This window comes from Bos grunniens, chromosome 2, assembly GCF_055505025.1.
Source record: "Bos grunniens cultivar Pamir isolate PY7600 chromosome 2, Bosgru_T2T1.0, whole genome shotgun sequence".
NCBI classification, from domain to species: domain Eukaryota; kingdom Metazoa; phylum Chordata; class Mammalia; order Artiodactyla; family Bovidae; genus Bos; species Bos grunniens.
In genome coordinates, this window is record NC_141166.1 from 67130566 (window position 1) to 67151343 (window position 20778).

At 42.8% G+C, this 20778-nt stretch overlaps 1 protein-coding gene and 1 long non-coding RNA gene across 5 annotated transcripts in view; one reads left to right on the forward strand and one right to left on the reverse strand.

Annotated features, from left to right (window-relative positions):
• Window positions 1-39: 39 nt before the first annotated feature.
• Window positions 40-19258, reverse strand: LOC147378202 (uncharacterized). Its single transcript, XR_015151498.1, has 2 exons — window positions 18898-19258; window positions 40-358 (listed from the first exon to the last, which is right to left on the reverse strand). It is a non-coding gene; the product is annotated as an uncharacterized LOC147378202 (long non-coding RNA).
• The window catches only part of CCDC93 (CCC complex scaffolding subunit CCDC93), a 103441-nt gene continuing 101763 nt past the window's right edge, over window positions 19101-20778 (forward strand). For all 4 annotated transcript variants that reach the window (XM_086367335.1, XM_086367342.1, XM_086367353.1 and 1 more), the window contains exon 1: window positions 19101-19298. In XM_086367335.1, coding sequence (XP_086223461.1) covers window positions 19257-19298 — 42 coding nt within the window. In that variant the 5' untranslated portion in view covers window positions 19101-19256. The remainder of the gene's footprint in view (window positions 19299-20778) is intronic.

Here is a 20778-nt window from a genome sequence, read left to right on the forward strand (position 1 = left end):
CAATGTACTTTTCCTACAGACTGAGCTGACAACTGAAGGTTTCTGTAGCAACACTTTATTTTCCAATTTGCATTTAGGGGATCCCCTGATTTAATACAGACACTCTCATTTAATATAACTTCTCTCCCACTTTTCCTGCCCATTCTGTGCATAACAGCAGTGCTGTTGAGTCAAAGACTGACATGAGTATAGGATCGTACATGCACGCCTCTCCCAGATACAACATCTGGGACATAAAAACCCAGACCAGCCTGCATGACAGCCAGCACAGTCCTCGAGTACACCATTGCCCAGCCAGGCTTCCATGGAAACACCAGTGCTCCAAGAGGCATCAGTCAGTCTCTACAGTCAAACACACCTGTGAAACAGACAAAACACACAGTTTTTCTATTGTAGGGCTTCCCCCGGTGTTTCCTGTGTGAACACGCATTTTGACTTTCTAAGGGTGGGTGGGTGGGAAACAATATGCAACATTTCTAAACTTACCTGAACCATGGAGCCCTTTTATGGAGTAAATAAGGTTGACAAGTCAAGGTATTATTCAATGGAACACACACTAAGAAACGGTGATGTGAAGTCTGACAGCATAGTGTTTCAGTCCCTTTCACTAATTATGATTCATGACATTACAGCAAGCAATAGCCTCCCCATCTCAATTTATTTTTAGAATAAATACAAACAAATGACGGAAAACTAAAGTTGTTATTTTATTTTTGTCTTTCATCAAGTTCTAATCCTTCCTTCACCATCATCTGGTCATCTTCTGTATTTGTTCACTGGATGCTCATTCATCTGATTGGCTGTAGATTATTCTCCTCCTTGGTAATTTTAAGTACCTAAAAAACTTCCACCAACTCCTTATATTGTTTGAAAGAAAGTTTGTTGATCTTTAACCCTTTTTAGAAATTATCATAAAGCTAACTGGACTCAGATCCCCATCCTCTTAATGATGATACATAAAATAGTGTTTTTCATATCTCAAGTCCCAAATTGTGTTACCTGTTGTAGACAATTTTCATGAAACAGACTGAAAAAAAAAATCTAGAAAGGTTAATTCTGCTATAGCTGACATATTCAGAATTTTTAGTATTCAGCCTAAGCTTTGCATTTTCTTTGCAATTTTCAAAATGCAGAGCCTCACACTCTCTTTCACAGGCTCTGGTATTATCCAGAAGCAATTACGAAGAAAAACGAAATTACCTTTCGTCATTCTATCTACTCTGGGCCTTGGAAATGCAGACTGACAATGAACTGACAATTATATGCAATCCACTTTCAGTTAATTTCACCATAAATTGAACCTGAGGACTGCTGACAAATAAAATATATTATTCTTCTGAAAACATTCTCTTTGGGGCTCCAGATCTTCAATCTATTTCATTAGTGGTCACGATCAAACTAAGTTGAAAATTGATTTATGCAATAGTTATCCTTCTGCAATAATTAATTAGGAAAATAATACTTTGGTGGAGCTTTGAAAAGGAGCAGTTTCTAAGGCTCTTTGATAAAATAGAAAACTTTTAAAATAATTATGAGGCAATGTTCCTAAGGGAGTAGATATGCATTGCCCTTGCCTATTTCCACAAGTCACTAGACTTAAATCGCAGTCAGAGATAGCTCCTTGAATTTCAATTCAGTTCATCTAACAATTTTTTGGTATGTGCTATGTGCCAGGCACTATATGCTAAGTCTTGGAGTATCACAGAAATGGAACATCCTCAATAAGTGTACATAGGCAGGTAGCCATGCATAGTATTAACTGTCATGATAAATGTTGTAATAGACATAATAGCAAAGTGTTTGGCAGTCATAGAGGCTCCAGGGATTAATTGTACTTGAATCATTGAGGAAAGCTTCATGGGAGAAAGTGGCATTGGAACAAGTTCTAGGACAATGGGTACATTTTTTTAAGGGGTACATTTTTAATTGGCTGAGATGAAGGGCTGGAGAGAATGTGAGTAGTTCAATTTCAGGCAGAGGGAACAGTACAAACAATTGCAAAGAATGAGGATGATTCCCAGTAGGTTTTGAGAAGAGGTGAGAAATCTAGGGTGGCTGTGTGTGGTAAGAGGAGGACGTGCTGGGATGAGACTGTGTAGAAGAAACAAAGTCCACAGACTATTTCTAATAAATGAGCTTTTAAATGAGGGGGCCACATTGTTCAAATGATAAATCTGGTGGCTGTGTCATAGGATGAAAGAGTACTGAAAGGTAATTGTTCTACTGAGAGGTGATAAAAAACTGTTGAAGAAGAAAATAAAGATGCAAGAAGGAGCAGAATTTAGGAATCATTTAATTCATCCCTTTAGAAGTCAAGGCATAGTGAGGTCTGAGGTTGGAAGGATCTTGGGGGCGTTGAAGTCATGGAGGTTGTGAGCCAAAGATGGTGAGGGAAAAGTATAAATTCAATGCTAAAGTCTTAAAGGAGGGAGGGAATATCATGGAAGATGATAGAGAAGGATGATATATCTTCACTATTTGACTCATTTATTCATTTAAAAAACTTGCCATTGAAAACCTACTCTACTGGGCATTGGGAATACAAGCACCAACAAAACATATTAAGACAGCAGCTTTGATCAAATGGGGGACTTATTTTCTTCAGGCAGAGGAAGGTTTCAAGGTTAGTTAACAGAAATTTAACTGAGCATATTTTTGCACCCAACAGGTTCTACTAGAAAGGAATCAAGGAAAAATGGACATCACAGTTGAGTAGCAAGTACACTTTGCATGTTTATGTTTATTTTTATTGCCCTGATTGATTAACATCTTACTGGGGTACAGATTCTATTAGATTAAAATAATTTTTCTATAGAATTTTGAACATGCTGCTCCATTGTGATTTTAGCTTCCAGTGTTACTCTTGTGAAATCATGACATTCTAATTCTCATTTCTCTGTAATCTGGTCTTTCCTTCTGCAAAATCTTGGCATCTTCGCTTCATAGATAGTGTTCTCAAATGTCATTATACTGGGCTTTGATGTGGATCACTTTTCCATTCATTATGCCTGGCATTTGGAGGATCTTTCCGATCTTTTATTATTTCTTTGAAAATTCCATCCTCTATTGTCTTCTGTTCCAATGTCTGCCCTCCTGGACATTTCCTTCTCTCTATCTTCCATCTCTTCTATTGAATTTTTTGCTGTTGTTCGGTAGTTCAATCGTGCCCGACTCTTTGTGACCCCATGGACTGCAGCACGCCAGGCTTCCTTGTCCTTCACTATTTCCCAGAGCTTGCTCAAACTCACGTTCATTGAGTTGGTGATGCCATGCAACTATCTCATCCTCTGTCATCCCCATCTCCTCCTGCCTTCAATCTTTCCCAGCATCAGGGTCTTTTCAAATGAGTCAGTCCTTCCAATAAAGTGGCCAAAGGAATGGAGCTTCAGCTTCAGCATCAGTCCTTCCAATGAATATTTAGGACTGATTTCCTTTAGGATTGACTGGTTTGATCTCCTTGCAGTCCAAGGGACTCTCAAGAGTCTTCATCAATACCACAGTTCAAAAGTATCAATTCTTTGGTGCTCAGTCTTCTTTATAGTTTGACTCTCACATCCATACATGACTACCAGAAACACCATAGCTTTGACTATATGGACCTGTTAAATAAGGATAGCTCAGTGAGAAAATTTAGTGGAAAAAAGAGGCTGAATAATTCAGCCAGAAGGTGAGAGAAAGAACAACATGGGGAGACCAAGTTTTGGTGAACAAGGCCGCACTTTATTTTCCAAAGTAGTTTTTATACCTTAAGTTATGCATAGAGGATAATGGGGGAAGGGGTAGAGTCATGAAGTAAGCCAGGCTTTCTTCCTGCAAACTTATCATATGCAAAAGTTTAGGTGATTTGCATCATCTTCTGGCCCGGAGGCCTGTTAACATTTTAAGACCCTTTCATCAGAAAACTCACTTTTTTCTAAAGGTAATTAGTCAGGCGCCACCCTCCAAAAGCATTAGATAAAGTTGCATTCCTACAGAGCAAAGGTGTGGTGGGCTATAACAAGAAAAAGAATTAACTCAAGGGTCCAAGGTTGCAAACATTAAAGCTACTACTTACACCAATTATATTAATCAATACACTGCCAGGGACATAGTAGGTAAGGAATATGGAGACTTAGCAGCAAACATTGACCCAACAAGTGAAAAACCCTTCCCCAATACAATTTCTAATCAATCTTTTAACTGATCAAAGGAATCTGTATTTAGACAGTTTAGAACATCTCATGCCTCTCACAGTTGGGAGGCTCTGAACAATCACATGTGGCCAGAAAAACCTATTCAGGCAGGCTAGAGGACTTCCAAAGGAGTTTGTAGGTTGAAACACTATCACACCCAGGAACTTTATTAACTGGAGCTGTAAGTTAACTCTTTTTTCAGAGAGAGGTAGTGGGGGACAGCCCCTGTAAAGTCAGAGGTGTAGGTGAGAGCACAAAGCAGAAAATAGGCAGACTCTGGTTTTGGGGGTACATGTTCGAGAATTTCCAGGGGGACTCCTGAGGCTCAATCCTGCCTTTGCGTATGCTGAGCCTCCTTCCTCATGACCTTTGCCACAGGCGGAGTTCCTCACGCTGGCTCCCAGCAACCAAGGAGCAAGCATCTTTTAATTTCATGGGTGTAATACTTTGGCCACCTCATGCGAAGAGTTGACTCATTGGAAAAGACTTTGATGCTGGGAGGGATTGGGGGCAGGAGGAGAAGGGGACGACAGAAGATGAGATGGCTGGATGGCATCACCGACTCAATGGACATGAGTTTGAGTGAACTCTAGGAGTTGGTGATGGACAGGGAGGCCTGGCGTGCTGTGATTCATGGGGTCGCAAAGAGTTGGACACGACTGAGTGACTGAACTGAACTGAACTGAGTCACCATCTGCAGTGATTCCAAGAAAATAGATTCTGTCACTGTTTCCATTGTTTCCCCATCTATTGCCATGAAGTGATGGGACCAGATGCCATGATCTTTATTTTTTGAATGTTGAGTTTTAAGCCAGCTTTTTCACTCTCCTCTTTCACTTTCATCAAGAGGCTCTTTAGTTCTTCATTTTCTGCCATAAGGGTGGTGTCATCTGCATATCTGAGGTTATTAATGTTTTTCCTGGCAATCTTGATTCCAGCTTGTGCTTCATCCAGCCTGACATATTGCATGACGTACTGGGCACAGAAGTTAAATAAGCAGAGTGACAGTATACAGCTGTGATGTACTCCTTTCCCAATTTTGAAACAGTCCATTGTTCCATGTCTGGTTCTAACTGTTGCTTCTTGATCTGTATACAGATTTCTCAGGAGGCAGGTAAGGTGGTCTGGTAGTCCCATCTCTTTAAGAACTTTCCACAGTTTGTTGTGATCCACACAGTCAAAGGTTTTAGTGTAGTCGGTGAAGCAGTAGATGTTTTTCTGGAACGCTCTTGCTTTTTCGATGATCCAACAGATGTTGGCAATTTGATCTCTGGTTCCTCTGCTTTTTCTAAATCCAGCTTGAACATCTGCAAGTTCTCAGTTCACATACTGTTGAAGCCTAGCTTGGAGAACTTTGAGCTTTATTTTGCTAGTGTGTGAGATGAGTGCAACTGGCAGTAGTCTGAACATTCTTTGGCATTGCCTTTTTTTGGAATTGAAGCGAAAACTGACTTTTTCCAGTCCTGTGGCCACTGCTGAGTTTTCCAGATTTGCTGGCATATTGAGTACAGTACTTTCACAGCATCATCTTTTAGGCTTTGAAATAACTCAGCTGGAATTCCATTACCTCTACTAGCTTTGTTGGTAGTGATGTTTCCTAAGGCCCACTCTACTTTGTACTCCAGGATGTCTGGCTCTAGGTGAGTGATAACACCATCATGGTTATCTGGGTCATTAAGATCTTTTTTGTATAGTTCTGCTGTATATTCTTGCCACCTCTTCTTAATACCTTTTGCTTCTGAATTTTTAGTCAGCTTTTTCTTAATTGCTGAGAACTTTTTCATATTTGAATTATTAATTATAATTAATAATGAACTATAATTATAATTATATAATTACAGCATACAAGGTTGTTAAGTGAGGCTTTTAAAAATAAATTTGGAGTTGAAAACCCAGGTTTAAAACCCGGAATGTAATGTACGCCCATATTCCAAAGAGAGATGCTAGACCATCACACAAGACTCACTATGAGACAGTAAAACAGGTCTTGTTCTCTTAGTCTACCTCCCAACTCAAGTGCATATATGAAGAGAAAGTAAGAAAGAGGAGGGGAAGGAAGGGGAAAGGGAGGGAAGGAGAAATAGAGGTTGAGAGCATGGAAGAATGGAAAGAAGGAAGGAAGGAAGAGAGAAAGGAAGGAAACAAGGAAGGAAGAAAGGAAGGAGGGAAGGGAGAAAGGCTAGAGACTTTACAGAGTGAGTCAAGATTTTTTTTAAAAAAATATATACATAGGAGTGGGAACGTGTGGATGGTTCTCCTCCCCCCACCCCCTCAGGCCCAGCAAGGAGACACTTCTCAACACACAATCAAGTCCCCTGGGATTGTCTGCTGTGTGTGGAGACCAGCATCTTGGGCCCCAGCCAGCTTCTGCTAAGCTGCAGGCCCCTGTGGGCTTGATCTACCTATGCTGCCACTTAGGCAACCAGCAAAGTTTGGGGAGAGAGAGCTTTACGGGAGAACTAGATCCATGTCCTCTGGACTTAGGGGGTCAGCTGGGTGGGGGCAGAGAGGTTAGTGCCTTCTGGTCACCTGAGACTGCCTGGTAATACTTGTGTAGGACAAATAAGAAAGTATAGTGGAAATGGTTTACATTTTCATACAAGAGAGAAGGGGAGGAAGTGGAACGGATGAGTCCTGAGTTTCAGCAACTAAGTGGAAAACCAGGCAAGTAAGAGCTTGAAAGGACCCCACCACCACCACCACCTAATAGTTCTGCACAAGCAGATGGAAACTTGAAAGGATCCCACCACCACCACCACCTAATAGTTCTGCACAAGCAGATGGAAGAACAGGGGTAATATCATGAGACATCGGCAACATGGTGTTCCTCTCAATGAAGTGTGGGAAGAACAGAACAAGGTCAAAAGTCCCTTGAAATTGTAGGCAAAAAGTACTACCAGAAGGGATCAGCTTATGTAAACCCATGGCTGATTCATATCAATGTATGGCAAAAATCACTACAATATTGTAAAGTAATTAGCCTCCAACAAAAATAAATACATTTTAGAAAATTTAAAAAAAAAGAAAACTAGTTCTATGTCAAGAAATAGTGATTGATAAAACTAAATTCTGATGCACATATTACATGTATTATGTATAAACATATGTGGTTACTAAAAATAAAGAAAAAACAATTTTATCTATGTATGGATACATTTTGCTAAATATGGCTAGAGAAAACCATGGATGGCATACCACATTTAAAAACATGTAACCTCAGATATGCAGATGACACCACCCTTATGGCAGAAAGTGAAGAGGAACTCAAAAGCCTCTTGATGAAAGTGAAAGAGGAGAGTGAAAAAGTTGGCTTAAAGCTCAACATTCAGAAAACGAAGATCATGGCATCTGATCCTGTCACTTCATGGGAAATAGATGGGGAAACAGTGGAAACAGTGTCAGACTTTATTTTGGGGGGCTCCAAAATCACTGCAGATGGTGATTGCAGCCACGAAATTAAAAGACGCTTACTCCTTGGAAGGAAAGTTATGACCAACCTAGATAGCATATTGAAAAGCAGAGACATTACTTTGTCAACAAAGGTCCGTCTAGTCAAGGCTATGGTTTTTCCTGTGGTCATGTATGGATGTGAGAGTTGGACTGTGAAGAAAGCTGAGCACTGAAGAATTGATGCTTTTGAACTGTGGTGCTGGAGAAGATTCTTGAGAGTCCCTTGGACTGCAAGGAGATCCAACCAGTCCATCCTAAAGGAGACCAGTCCTGGGTGTTTATTGGAAAGACTGATGTTGAAGCTGAAACTCCAATAATTTGGCCACCTCATGCAAAGAGTTGACTCATTGGAAAAGACCCTGAAGCTGGGAGGGATTGGGGGCAGGAGGAGAAGGGGACGACAGAGGATGAAATGGCTGGATGGCATCACGACTTGATGGACATGAGTCTCAGTGAACTCCGGGAGTTGGTGATGGACAGGGAGGCCTGGTGAGCTGTGATTCATGGAGTCGTAAAGAGTCAGACACGACTGAGCAACTGAACTGAAACAAGCAAAATGTAGGACGTTTGTCTAAAACATTTACCCAATAAATGCCGTATTTATCTCTGTGGAAAAAAAAGAAAGAAAGGATCAGCTTGGGGCAACTGTCACACAAAGGCATCAGTGATAGGCAGGATCGCCCAATTAAATACAGTGTTCTTCCAATTTCGACTTCCCTTAGGCATGATACTGGGAGGGGCAGAAGCATCAGTTAGTGGATGTGGGAATAAGTAGGGTGAGAGTGATAAAAGAATAGTCCATGAACCCTCACTTTCATTTTGCAGAATTCTGGGTCAGATTCATGCTAGGAAGGGGCAGAAGGTATGAATTGGATGAAAGACTGAAGGTGAGACTAGACTGAACTGTTTAATTACCCGAAAAGGAAATATTCTAACCTCCCAAAGTGTGCATAAGAGCGTATGCACAGATTTGATCCAGGTGCGGGGGAAAGGAACTCTAACAACAACTTAAAGAAGAGGGATAGGACGACACCCAGGTTGCTTCCTGCTTGCACCTTATTGAGTATAACTCATTTCATGACCTGGATATAATAGCATGTTTGTTTCCTCTTCCATTTTCTTCCATTCTCTTTGTCCTTGTGCAATCATACTCTTGCTATCATTTTATTTGGATTTCAGGGCAGAGAGAAGACGGGCACACATGTCTAGTCCCTTTTCCAACCACAAATCAATGCAACTGCATTTTTTTATTCCCAAAGCTTTTTCCAAGAATAAGCTAACCTATTGATATTCGAAATGAGAAATCAATAGATGATAGGATAGTCCCGAATTCCCATGTAAATATTGGTGTATTTCACTTACATAAGCTTACCTCGGAGAACAGTTTTAACTGTGGTCCACCTGAACTCTTTTGCAAGATCATTGACTGTCACATCTGCCACCTGGTGGCCATTCTGATGCACACATTATGCTAATATTACCACGCCTGGCCTACAGCTTTTCATGGTACACTTGTTCAAGGCAGGTTCAGGGTATGAAGATAAACAGAAAACACACATCCCCTGTCCTTCCTTGAGGAGCTGACAGTATAATGGGGAGACAAAAAATATGCATGCATTTTAGGGTGATTTGTAAGAGCTAAGGGACTAAGGTTCAATTCTGTATTTTTAACTTTTACTTTCTCAACTGGCTTTTCCCCTGCAATTTAATAAAAGATACTCATGTCTCTGCCATCTTTTAAAAAAATCCAAATAAACAAACTTTCCATCAATCATGTACTCCTTACCATCTTATTTCTTTCCTTTGATTCATAAGTAAACTTCTCCAAAGAGGAGTCTATACCCTCTGTCCCCTCTTTCTTGCTGATAGTTTAAAGTTTTTAATTTCATTTTCACATATATATAATATATATAATTTATTTATTTTAATTGAAGGCTAATTACTTTACAATACTGTAGTAGTTTTTGCCATACATTGACATGAATCAGTCATGGGTGTATATGTGTTCCCCATCCTGAACCCCCCCTCCCACCTCCTTCCCCATCCCATCCCACAGGGTCATCCCAGTGCACCAGCCCTGAGCACCCTGTCTCATAAATAATTAAAATATGCAGAAAATAATAATAAAGTTGCCAAATTATCACCCATCTTTATCAAATATTGACATTATATCATACTTGTCTTAGATCTTCTTTCCCCAAGAAATAAAGCATTAGAGATTGAAAAGATGCTCTGTGGTCATGCTTCCCACTCTGTTCCTGATCCATCTCCTCCCTGCCCCAAGAGAGAATCACAATCATGAGCATAATTCCCATGCAGACTTCCATGCTTTAAGTTCATACTTATGTATCCATAAGCACTGAATGACTTCCCTGGTGGCTCAGACAGTAAAGCATCTGCTTACAACGCTGGAGACCTGGGTTCGATCCCTGGGTTGGGAAGATCCTCTGGAGAAGGAAATGGCAACCCACTCCAATACTGTTACCTGGAAAATCCCATGGATGGAGGAGCCTCGTAGGCTACAGTCCATGCGGTTGCAAAGAGTTGGACACCACTGAGTGACTTCACTTTCACTTTCAAACATTGAATAATATTATTTTGAATGGTTGTAAATTCAGAAAATCATTATGAAAGTTGCTTTCCTTAAAAATTCAACTTTGTATTTTTCATATTTATCCATAGTCAAACATATAACTCTAGTTCACTTTCACCACTGGATATTAAACCATAGCATGAAGATATCCTGAATTATATATGATGAATATATATCATATATTTTGATGAATATTTGATTTTGCCTTCATTTGATGAATATTTAGGTCACAGTCAGTATTTCTATCCCAAACAATGCTTGCCATAAACAATCACGTGTATATCTCCTTGCTCACGTGTGTGGTTTTTGAAAAGAGGACCCTCTGTCTTGCCCCTGTTCTGGAAAGTGAGGAAGAAACTTCCCAAGAGTTCTCTCTATCGAGGGTCTTTGCCAGCCCATCACATCCTCTGCTGGAGACAAGAAATGTCACTGCCCTAAGCAATGGATTCAGTCCTCTATCCACACAACCTGAGAACAGAAGTTACTTACCTGCCAAGTTGATGCCACCGTGTAATGAGTCTACTTCTGAGCATCCAGAACTACAATATTATTTCTTCTCTCTCTATTAATATAATTCTGATTTCTTTTTTTTCTTACTTTTATTGCTATTAAGTAATGGTTCAAATAGGGTTTCCCTGGTGGCTCAGTTGCAAAGAATCTGCCTGCAATGCAGGAGCCACAGGAAACTCAGGTTCTATCCCTGGGTCGGGAAGATCCCCTGGAGGAAGTCATGACAACCCACTCCAGTATTCTTGCCTGGAGAATCCTGCGACCAGAGAAGCCTGGCAGACTATGGTCCATATGGTCTCAAGAGTCAGACACAACTGAATCAACTTAGTATGTATCCATGCAATCGTTCAAATAGAAGCCTATTAGAATGACAATTTTAGGATGGTATTTTATAATTTTAGATGATTTAAGTGCCAATCTTACAAATTAATGACTTCTATGTCATTCCGTTTGTAGGTGGAGCAGATTATTTTTGTTGTTTTAACAAATCCAACTAAACAATCCAGAAACATGGCTGCAATCTTTTGTCTTTTACAAGAAATGTAAAGGGTCTTAGGATAAAATTTCAGAAATATACAACATATTTGTGACTTTCACTTGTAAATTATTTCCACTTTATTTGATTTCAAGATAATGAAAGCATAATATATCTCTGCTACTGCTAAGTCACTTCAGTCGTGTCCGACTCTGTGTGACCCCATAAATGGCAACCCACCAGGCTCCCCCGTCCCTGGGATTCTCCAGGCAAGAACACTGGAGTGGGTTGCCATTTCCTTCTCCAATGCATGAAAGTGAAAAGTGAAAGGGAAGTCGCTCAGTTGTGTCAGACCCTTCACGACCCCATGGACTGCAGCCCACCAGGCTCCTCCATCCATGGGATTTTCCAGGCAAGAGTACTGGAGTAGGGTGCCATTGCCCTCTCCCAATATGTCTCTGCTTATGACTATTTAAGAAGTCTCTCCTACTGACCCAGAAAAACTCATTTTTTGGTCTCTAAAGTAATTTTGGATTTTCTTGTTTAGCTTCACATGGAAATTTGACGGAACTGTCATTCCTTGGAAAATGTTATATAAATGCAGTTTATTTAGAAGTACACTTCCTGAGTCAGTTGTTTCCTCTCCTACCATTTCCAGATGGTGTAAGGGTTGGGTTTCAGCTGTTGCTGTTTACTAGAATCCCCATAACATGAATGGCTTTCCATAACATAAAATGGTAGGAGTTTTACATGAGTAATCAGAGTCCATCTCTGTAGAACAAGAATTAAAGTGACTCTACTGATAAGATGAACATGTTTATGAAATACTTTTTCTTCAAACCTTCTGATACCTGTCCTTGTGCTTAGGTGAGATCCAAACACTTTGGGGTGGTCCACAAGGTACTGGTGGGTGGGGACTGGGGCCCCTCCATCACTGCTCTCGGGGCTCCAACCCTTCAGGCTCACCCAGCTCCTCCCTTCTCTGCCCACACAGGTGCCTCAGCCCAGAGGCTTTCCCCTGCTATCCTCTTACCACACCCAGGCTTCAGTGGATGTCACTGGAGTAATTCTCACTGACTTTCCACTTCAAACCATTCCTCCTGCTCCTCCTCTTCATTTCGTGTTTCCACCTACCATCGATGGCACTTATTTCACATACAGTCATGCAGTTTTGATGTGATTATTTGTTGACTGTGCAAAGTCATCTCCATTTTGTTGATTTTATGTATCCACTGTACTTCTGTCAGAGATTTGGGGGTGCTTGTGGCCTCTGGAGGGGCAGTTCCTCCTTGTGTGGTGAATGTGTCAGACTACACTGTGAGGACAATGTTAGCAAACAACCTCCAAAGCTCACTGCTCACTGCAAATACTGACAGTCCTCTCAGGGCGTTGGCTGAGCTGGGTTTGGCAGGGTTGGGTCTCAGGTCCTCTCCCTTCTCTGTTTCTTGTTCAAGAGCCCAGGCAGAAGGAACTGTGACTGCCTGGGTATATTCTTATGATGGACAGAATGAACAGAAAGATTCTTAGTATCTCTGCCCAGAACCGGCACAACCTCATATCTTCCCACATTCTTCCAGCCAAATCAATTCTTTTGACTCAAAGTCAATACAGGACACTTGACATCCATAGTGGCTAGATGCTAAATTGTTGGTAATCCCTCCCAGTCACTGTGAAAACTGCAAATTCTCCTTGGGTGCTGAATCACAACCCCTCACCCCCACTGAGAACACTTCTCAGTGACTGGCACACAGCAGACATTCAGTGGATATTTGATATCCATTGGGGACAGTTTGGCAGAATTAACTTTGCCAAATTGCCCTCCAGAACCCTTGAAAATTTTACTCAATGATGAGGGAGTGTTACAGCAATTAGTTTAATGTCCTTACAACATTATTACTTCCATGCAAAGCTTACAACTTTTTAATGTGAAGCTTTGGATTTTTTTTTCTTTTCATGTACTTAGTAAAAATTGCTTTGAGTATTTCTCTATTCAAGTCTTCCGCTCATTTTTCTATTAAATTTTTCTTCCTCATTTGCAAGAACTCTTGTCACGGGTAAGGAATATTTTCCTAGTTTGTCTTTTAAATGTTTTAATGATTTTCTGATGGGCAGACATTGCTAATATTTACATAGCCTCATCTCTTACCCTTTTCCTTCCTGGTCTGCTGCAGTGAACATTTTTACTGACAACATGGTTTGCACCAAAAGCGTATATACTATAATGTATTTGCCCATTCCCTTTTAGTGGGCTATTTACATGGTTTCCAGGTTTTTCTGTTATAAATAATATTATGATGAAGATCACCTTTTTTTTAAGGTTTCTTTTTAATGTGGACCATTTTTTAAAAGTCTTTATTGCATTTGTTACAATATTGTTTCTATTCTGTTTTGGTTTTCCAACTGGGAGGCATGTGGGATCTTAGCTCCATGACCAGGGATCGAACCCACACCCCCTGCATTGGAAGGCAAAGTCTTAACCACTGGACTGCCAGGGAAGTCCTATGATGAAGATCTTGTACTTTAAGTCTTAGCAGTGGAAGCATCTCGTCCAAGGATATTTTTTTCAGTTCTTGATACAGTCTGTCAAATTATTACTGATACTCTGCTTTCCAGGCCCCACACTCTAGATTCCACACTTCAGATCTTCACCTCCTAGTCAGCCACACCCCAGGCCCTGCTGATGAACCCTTACCAGCCAGCCTTGTAAGGCAGCAGGCAAGGTGAGGTGGGGTGGGGGTGGGGTGGGCGAGAGTGGGTCTGGAGGGGCAAACAGAGGTTTCCAGAACACCCTAGATGCTCCTTCTTCCTGGAATGCTCTTCCCTGAGTTCTTCCCATACATAGCACCTTCTTGAGACTGGAGTCTTCCCTCAAATGGCTCCCAAGAACACTATCCTGACCCCTTTATCTAGAAGATGTACATGCTATTGGATCTAAAAGAGCCTCTGACTCCAACGCATTATTCCCTATCACATTACACTGTTTCTTTTTCTTGAAGACCACTTACATCTATCCAATACTAACTTATTAATTTACATACTTAATTGCTGTCACTAATCATCTCATCTGGTTTGCTAACTGCAGTATATCCACCATCAGGAAATAGTCTCTGGCACAAAAAGAGTGGTTCTTGGATTGGCTGCTCACCGAAGTCACCTGTGAAGTTTTAAAAATTTACTTCCTCCTCCAAATAAGAAATGTATAATGTTAAATAATTGGAGAAGGAAATGGCAACCCACTCCAGTATTCTTGCCTGGAGAATCCCGTGGACATAGGAGCCTGGTGGGCTGCTGTCTATGGGGTCTCACAGAGTCAGACATGATTGAAGCAGCTTAGCAGCAGCAGCAGCAATGTTAAATAATTTTATCAAGAAAAAGCTGGATATCATTTTCCACAGGAGATACAGAATATAACAGATGCTCTCAAGCATTTATTCATTGCTGTGTAGCTGGATCTTTGTCAAGTCCTTTCTAATGTTGCTAATAGAGTGTGGTTGTGAAAATGATGGAAATTGTTGGAATTCTTTAATAAGAGTATAATGCTTGGAAAGATGCAGTAGAACTCATCCAAGTGTGTGTGTGTGTGTGACATGCTGGGTTGGGTCTGAAAGCAGAGGGTGTTAGGTTTGCTTGTGCCTCTATTTTTTGTGCACAAATAGAGTGCACTAATGGTGCACTGCTGGTCCCTCTATTTTTTACTATAGAAATATGACATGCTTAATATAGGATGTGTGTTGTAAAATTTTACTGTGTGAGAACAGATCAGCATACAATTAAGAATTTTCAAAAAGAACTCACTTAAAGACTTTTAGCTTGCTTACGGATCTTAAATTTTATGTGCCACAGTAATCTAAAAAGAAACCTAACAATAACAATGTAGTCACTAATTACTATCATGTTGCCCGAGTACATATACCTGCATTGTTTTGTGTATAAACAATATATTCCAGGGGAAACATTCAATACTCATGTTTCCTTCCAGATCAATTAAACCAGAATTTCTGGAGGTGGAACCCAAGGTATTGGTAACTTTTAAAACTCCCTTGGTGATTTTAAAGTGCAGCCAAGTTTGAGAGCCACTGATGTAAAAGGAATTCGGGGATATTTGTTGGATTGACGGTTGGATGGATGAATGACAGAAGGATAAAAGAACACTGTGAATCAGAAATCTGAGGCTCTAGTTCCAGCACTGCCAATAATGCTCTATGTATCCTAAACTGTGTCACTCTACTTTTATAAACACCCATAGCTGCCTTCCAAGTTCCTGCTTCAAGACTTCACAATTCCCCTTCTTGGTTATAGCAAGGGCCCTAGAGTGGAAAAGCTGCAAGAAACACAAGGACAGCGTGTTTGAGGCTTTATAAAAATGCATCCAGAATAGAGATGATCCTAACAGAAAGCTCTTTACCATGGCAAACTTTTACCTAGGAAAGGAAAGCATCTGCAAGGTTCTTGAGAATCTCACACTTAGAAGAACATCACACATCTCTGTACTGGATGTGCAGAGGAGGGACAAACTGATCCCTAATCCCCAAATATCCCAGTGGGAAGTAAAATGTGTGTATGGGTACCCTAAGCCAGAAGAAGGGGAGAGATGCGTTTATCTGTGTCCCCACAAACCTCTTTCTGATATAGTCTGTTTGAAGCCTTCTCCAAGGTAAACATGAGCTACTCAAACTTTCTTGACTGCTATCTTGGCTGACTTGCTGAATCTTTGAAAAAAAGGGGTGGGGTGGGGGACACACTGACTCTGCTACTGTTAGTCTACACAGACAGTAAAACAGTATGGTTTCTTACTGGGAAAGATAGCTGCTCATGTTTATTTAAAGCATGATAAAGGCATTTACAACAGGGAACTCCTGTGTGGCCTACCTGATTCCTATTATTCTTCAGGCCCTATTCCCCAGGCTGCTTTAAATACAGCTCTCTGCTGCGGGAGTTAGCGCTATGAGTCCCTTGGCATCAGTACCTGCCTGGTCATTCAACAGTGGCTACAAATTATCCACCTTTAGTCCCCCTCATCCTATGCCATCTCAGGGAAGGACAGTTTTAAGACTACAAAAATAACTCACACGTTAGTAAAGTAATGCTCAAAATTCTCCAAGCCAGGCTTTAACAGTACATGAACCGTGAACTTCCAGATGTTCAAGCTGGTTTTAGAAAAGGCAGAGGAACCAGAGATCAAATTGCCAACATCCGCTGGATCATGGAAAAAGCAAGAGAGTTCCAGAAAAACATCTATTTCTGCTTTGTTGACTATGCCAAAGCCTTTGACTGTGGATCACAATAAACTGCAGAAAATTCTGAAAGAAATGGGAATACCAGACCACCTAACCTGCCTCTTGAGAAACCTGTACGCAGGTCAGGAAGCAACAGTTAGAACTGGACATGGAACAACAGACTGGTTCCAAATAGGAAAAGGAGTACGTCAAGGCTATATATTGTCACCCTGCTTATTTAACTTATATGCAGAGTACATCATGAGAAATGCTGGGCTGCAGCAAGCACAAGCTGGAATCAAGACTGCCGGGAGAAATACCAATAACCTCAGATATGCAGATGACACCACTCATATGGCATAAAGCAAAGAACTAAACAGCTTCTTGATGAGAGTGAAAGAGGAGAGTGGAGTTGGCTTAAAGCTCAACATTCAGAAAACTAAGATCATGGCATCTGGTCCCATCACTTCATGGCAAATAGATGGGGAAACACTTGAAACACTGACAGATTTTATTTTGGGGGGCTTGCAAATCACTGCAGATGGTGACTGCAGCCATGAAATTAAAAGACACTTGCTCCTTGGAAGAAAAGTTATGACCAACCTAGACAGCATATTAAAAAGCAGAGACATTACTTTGCCAACAAATGTCCATCTAGTCAAGGCTGTGGTTTTTCCAGTAGTCATGTATGGATGTGAGAGTTGAACAATAAAGAAAGCTGAGCACCAAAGAATTGATGCTTTTAAACTGTGGTGTTGGAAAAGACTCTTGAAAGTCCCTTGGACTACAAGGAGATCCAACTTGTACATCCTAAAGCAAATGAGTCCTGTATATTCACTGGAAGGACATATGCTGAGGCTGAAACTCCAGTCCTTTGGCCATCTGATGCGAAGAACTGGCTCATTGGAAAGAAAACACCCTGATGCTGGGAAAGATTGAAGGTAGGCGAAGAAGGGGACGATAGAGGATGAGATGGTTGGATGGCATCACCGACTCAATGCACATGAGTTTGGGTAAACTCCGGGAGTTGGTGATGGGCAGGGAGGCCTGGCGTGCTGCAGTCCATGGGATCGCAAGGAGTCAGACATGACTGAGCAACTGAACTGAACTTAAGAAGTTATGAAAGTGGGCACCTTAGACATTGTTTCCCTGGCTTCACGGTGGATAAAAGTAAAGTGCCACACAACACAGGCAAGACTGGTCTCATAACACCATAATTTGAATATTCAAATTTCTCAACTTACTAAATATCGTTAGCAATATTTACTAAGTATATTTTAAAAGGAAATGGTCGTTCATATGATGCTTCCAACCTCTTGGATACTCTCAGTTCAGTTGGTGATGCCATCCAGCCATCTCATCCTCTGTCGTCCCCTTCTCCTCCTGCCTCCAATCCCTCCCAGCATCAGCGTCTTTAACAATAAGTCAACTCTTCACATGAGGTGGCCAAAATATTGGAGTTTCAGCTTTAGCATCAGTCCTTCCAAAGAACACCCAGGACTGATATCCTTTAGAATGGACTGGTTGGATCTCCTTGCAGTCCAAGGGACTCTCAAGAGTCTTCTCCAACACCACAGTTCAAAAGCATCAATTCTTTGGCACTCAGCTTTCTTCACAGTCCAACTCTCACATCCATACATGACCACTGGAAAAACCATAGCCTTGACTAGACGGATCTTTGTTGACAAAGTAATGTCTCTGCTTTTGAATATTACTCTGGTTCCAGAGAAGTCTCTCCTCTGTCAAGAAAAGGCCCAGGAGGAGTGCAAAAGGCGCAGAGAATTTCTTTAAGGCAAACATTAACTGAGTACCTGCTTTTTAAGATGCTAGGGATGCAGAGAGGAACACATACGCACACACAACCTCTTTGAGTTCGAGGGACTCACAACCTCACACTCCTCACTCGGCCCCTCCCACCCAACACACTCACAGAGGAAACTTTTCTACAGGAAGAGTTTCACACGTCACCTCTTCCTTCATTGCTTAAAGAAGAAAAAAAATAATAATTATAGAGCCGGTGCCCAAGGCTTGTGGCTAGGTACATAACTTCTTTATATAAATGCCATTCTCTGGGACCGACAAGGTATGCTTCAGGTAAATGGTGTAACTACAATGACATCATTACAGGAGTTGCATCCTCAGAGATGACTTTCCTCTCAGCAGAACATGAAACGGAGGGTGGTTAAGGTGAGTGAACACGATGCACTTACTGGCTGAAGGAAGGCAGCGAGCCTAACAATCCTTTTTTGGGGACTTGGTTCCCTGGTCCGTATATCAAGAAGTTTGCCCAAGTGCGTGTAACTCAGGGGACACCCCGATTCTGAACTAGAACCAGCCCGGGTCTGAATAGCCAAGTTGATCATTGCTCAAGCCCTGATTCGGGAGCAACCGGGCTTCCGAAGTTCGGCTCACAGAGAGGACCAAACCCACTTGGGGCATCCGATGCCCGTGAGAAGCAGAGAGGGGAGGCAGGATACAAACCTTCCCCAAGATTGAGGAATAATCCTTTTATAAAGCACCTCGGATGAACATGCAGAGCCCCGGCGCGAAGCTACGCGGAACGTGGACAGCGTCAAGCGGCCCGGACTGCACGTCCTTGCCAGCGAGGGTCCGGGCCTTGCCCGGGGCTGCCCTCGCGCAGGCGCAGTCTCGCAACACTCCCGCCCCAGCGCGCATGCTCCACCGAGCTGCAGCGCTCCAGGCTCCCGGCGGCGGCGGCGGCGGCGGCGGAGGAAGTTTCCGCTCTGCACTCCACCCCGGTAGCAGCTTCGGGGCCGGGGACAGCTTCCTCCGGACGCTCGGCGGGCTTCGCTGCCGCCTCAGGGCGGTCCGACGGGATCATGGGGTTGTCAAAGGGGCCGGAAGGCCAGGGTCTCCCGGAGGTAAGGAACCCCTCCTCCCTCCCTGACACGTCCGGGTTTCCGAGCGAGGGCCGAGCCTGCGGGGTCGCAGGCACCGGGAGATCCAGCAGCGTTTAGGGCTCCCCGCCTCCTTTCTCAGATATGTCCGCTTCCCCAACACCGGCCCTGTCCTCTGGGGGCCAGGCTAGTTCCCCATTGTGGACATGGGCGGAGACTAACTTCAAACGGTGCTGGGTCTCCTGGGACGGAGGGAGCCTTCCCTGGCCAATACCTGCCCCGACGCTGCCCCAGGCGCCCAGGAGCCTGGGGTCCCACCTCTCTGGCACCCTCCGGCAGTCTCTCCCCGACCCCCGGCTCCGCACGGCTCGCCCCGAGGACCGAGGCTCCTGCGTCCAGTAGTCACGAGACGCGCGCTGGGACGGTCCGGGCTCGGGTTGTGCAAAGGGCGGTGACCTTGTGGCGCCTATCGCCGCCTCCCCGGGCCCACGGGGTCCTGGCGGCCGGCACCCGCCGCCGTAGTGTCGGGGGGGATTGCCTCCCTGCGTTTGTCCCCACGCCGGGCCAGGCTGGCTGGAGGAAGTTTGGGAGCAGGGCGCGCGCCAGGTCGTGTCCGGCCGGGTCAGCGCACCGCGGTGTCCGCGGTGGAGACGCGCTCTCCGTCCGTGCGGAGTGGCCGGGCGGAAACGTCGCTGCTTTTCCAGAAGGTAGAGAGGCTGCCTCTCCTTCCAGAGGTGTTTGTTATTAAGCACTCAGTCGATCCCGAGGGACGGGGTGATCAGCGGTTTCTGGATTTATACACACATTATCTGGGAGGAGAGGAAAAGTGCATTTCCTTTTGGCGCAAATATTACTTAGCTAGACGTTTTGCATCTGTGCTCTCTTCCAGTTGATTTACTCAAAAGCTAGTCTAGTTTACTAGATTCTTGAAAGAAATGGAGTCCATGCTGCGCCTCTGTCCCCTTCCTAAGGTTCTGAAGCAGGTATTTGTCAGAAGGACTGATTCCTTGACATGGTGCGTGGTCCCTTCACACTTAACTGCCTGGGGCCAGTCTTGCTTCTTTGCCTTCCTCCCCAAATCCTTAGTTCTTAAATCCCACTAGTACCATTTATTGAGGGATCACTGTTCTGTGCATAAAAGCTGGAGATGTAGTGATTGCAGAACAGAATTAATCTGTCAGTGTTTGCTCCCAGAATGCAAATCCATTTCATCATCTTCAGAAAACCTAGCAAGGGTAATGTCAGAACCCTTCTGTTAGGTAACACTTGACATGCGAGTTGCTTTGATGGACCAGGGTTTGTGAAGACTAGAATCTGTTCTGTGATTTGATTTTATATTTCTTTTTTGCCTTTTTAAATTCTAGGCTCTCATCAGGTTTTTTGCCTGGCACTTTGCTGTGGACTGTTTCTCATCTCCCAGGTTCTAATTTAAATCCCTTTAATTCTTTGCCCCAGTGTACCACCAGTAGGGTCTTTCTAGAAACAACAACAACAACAACAACAA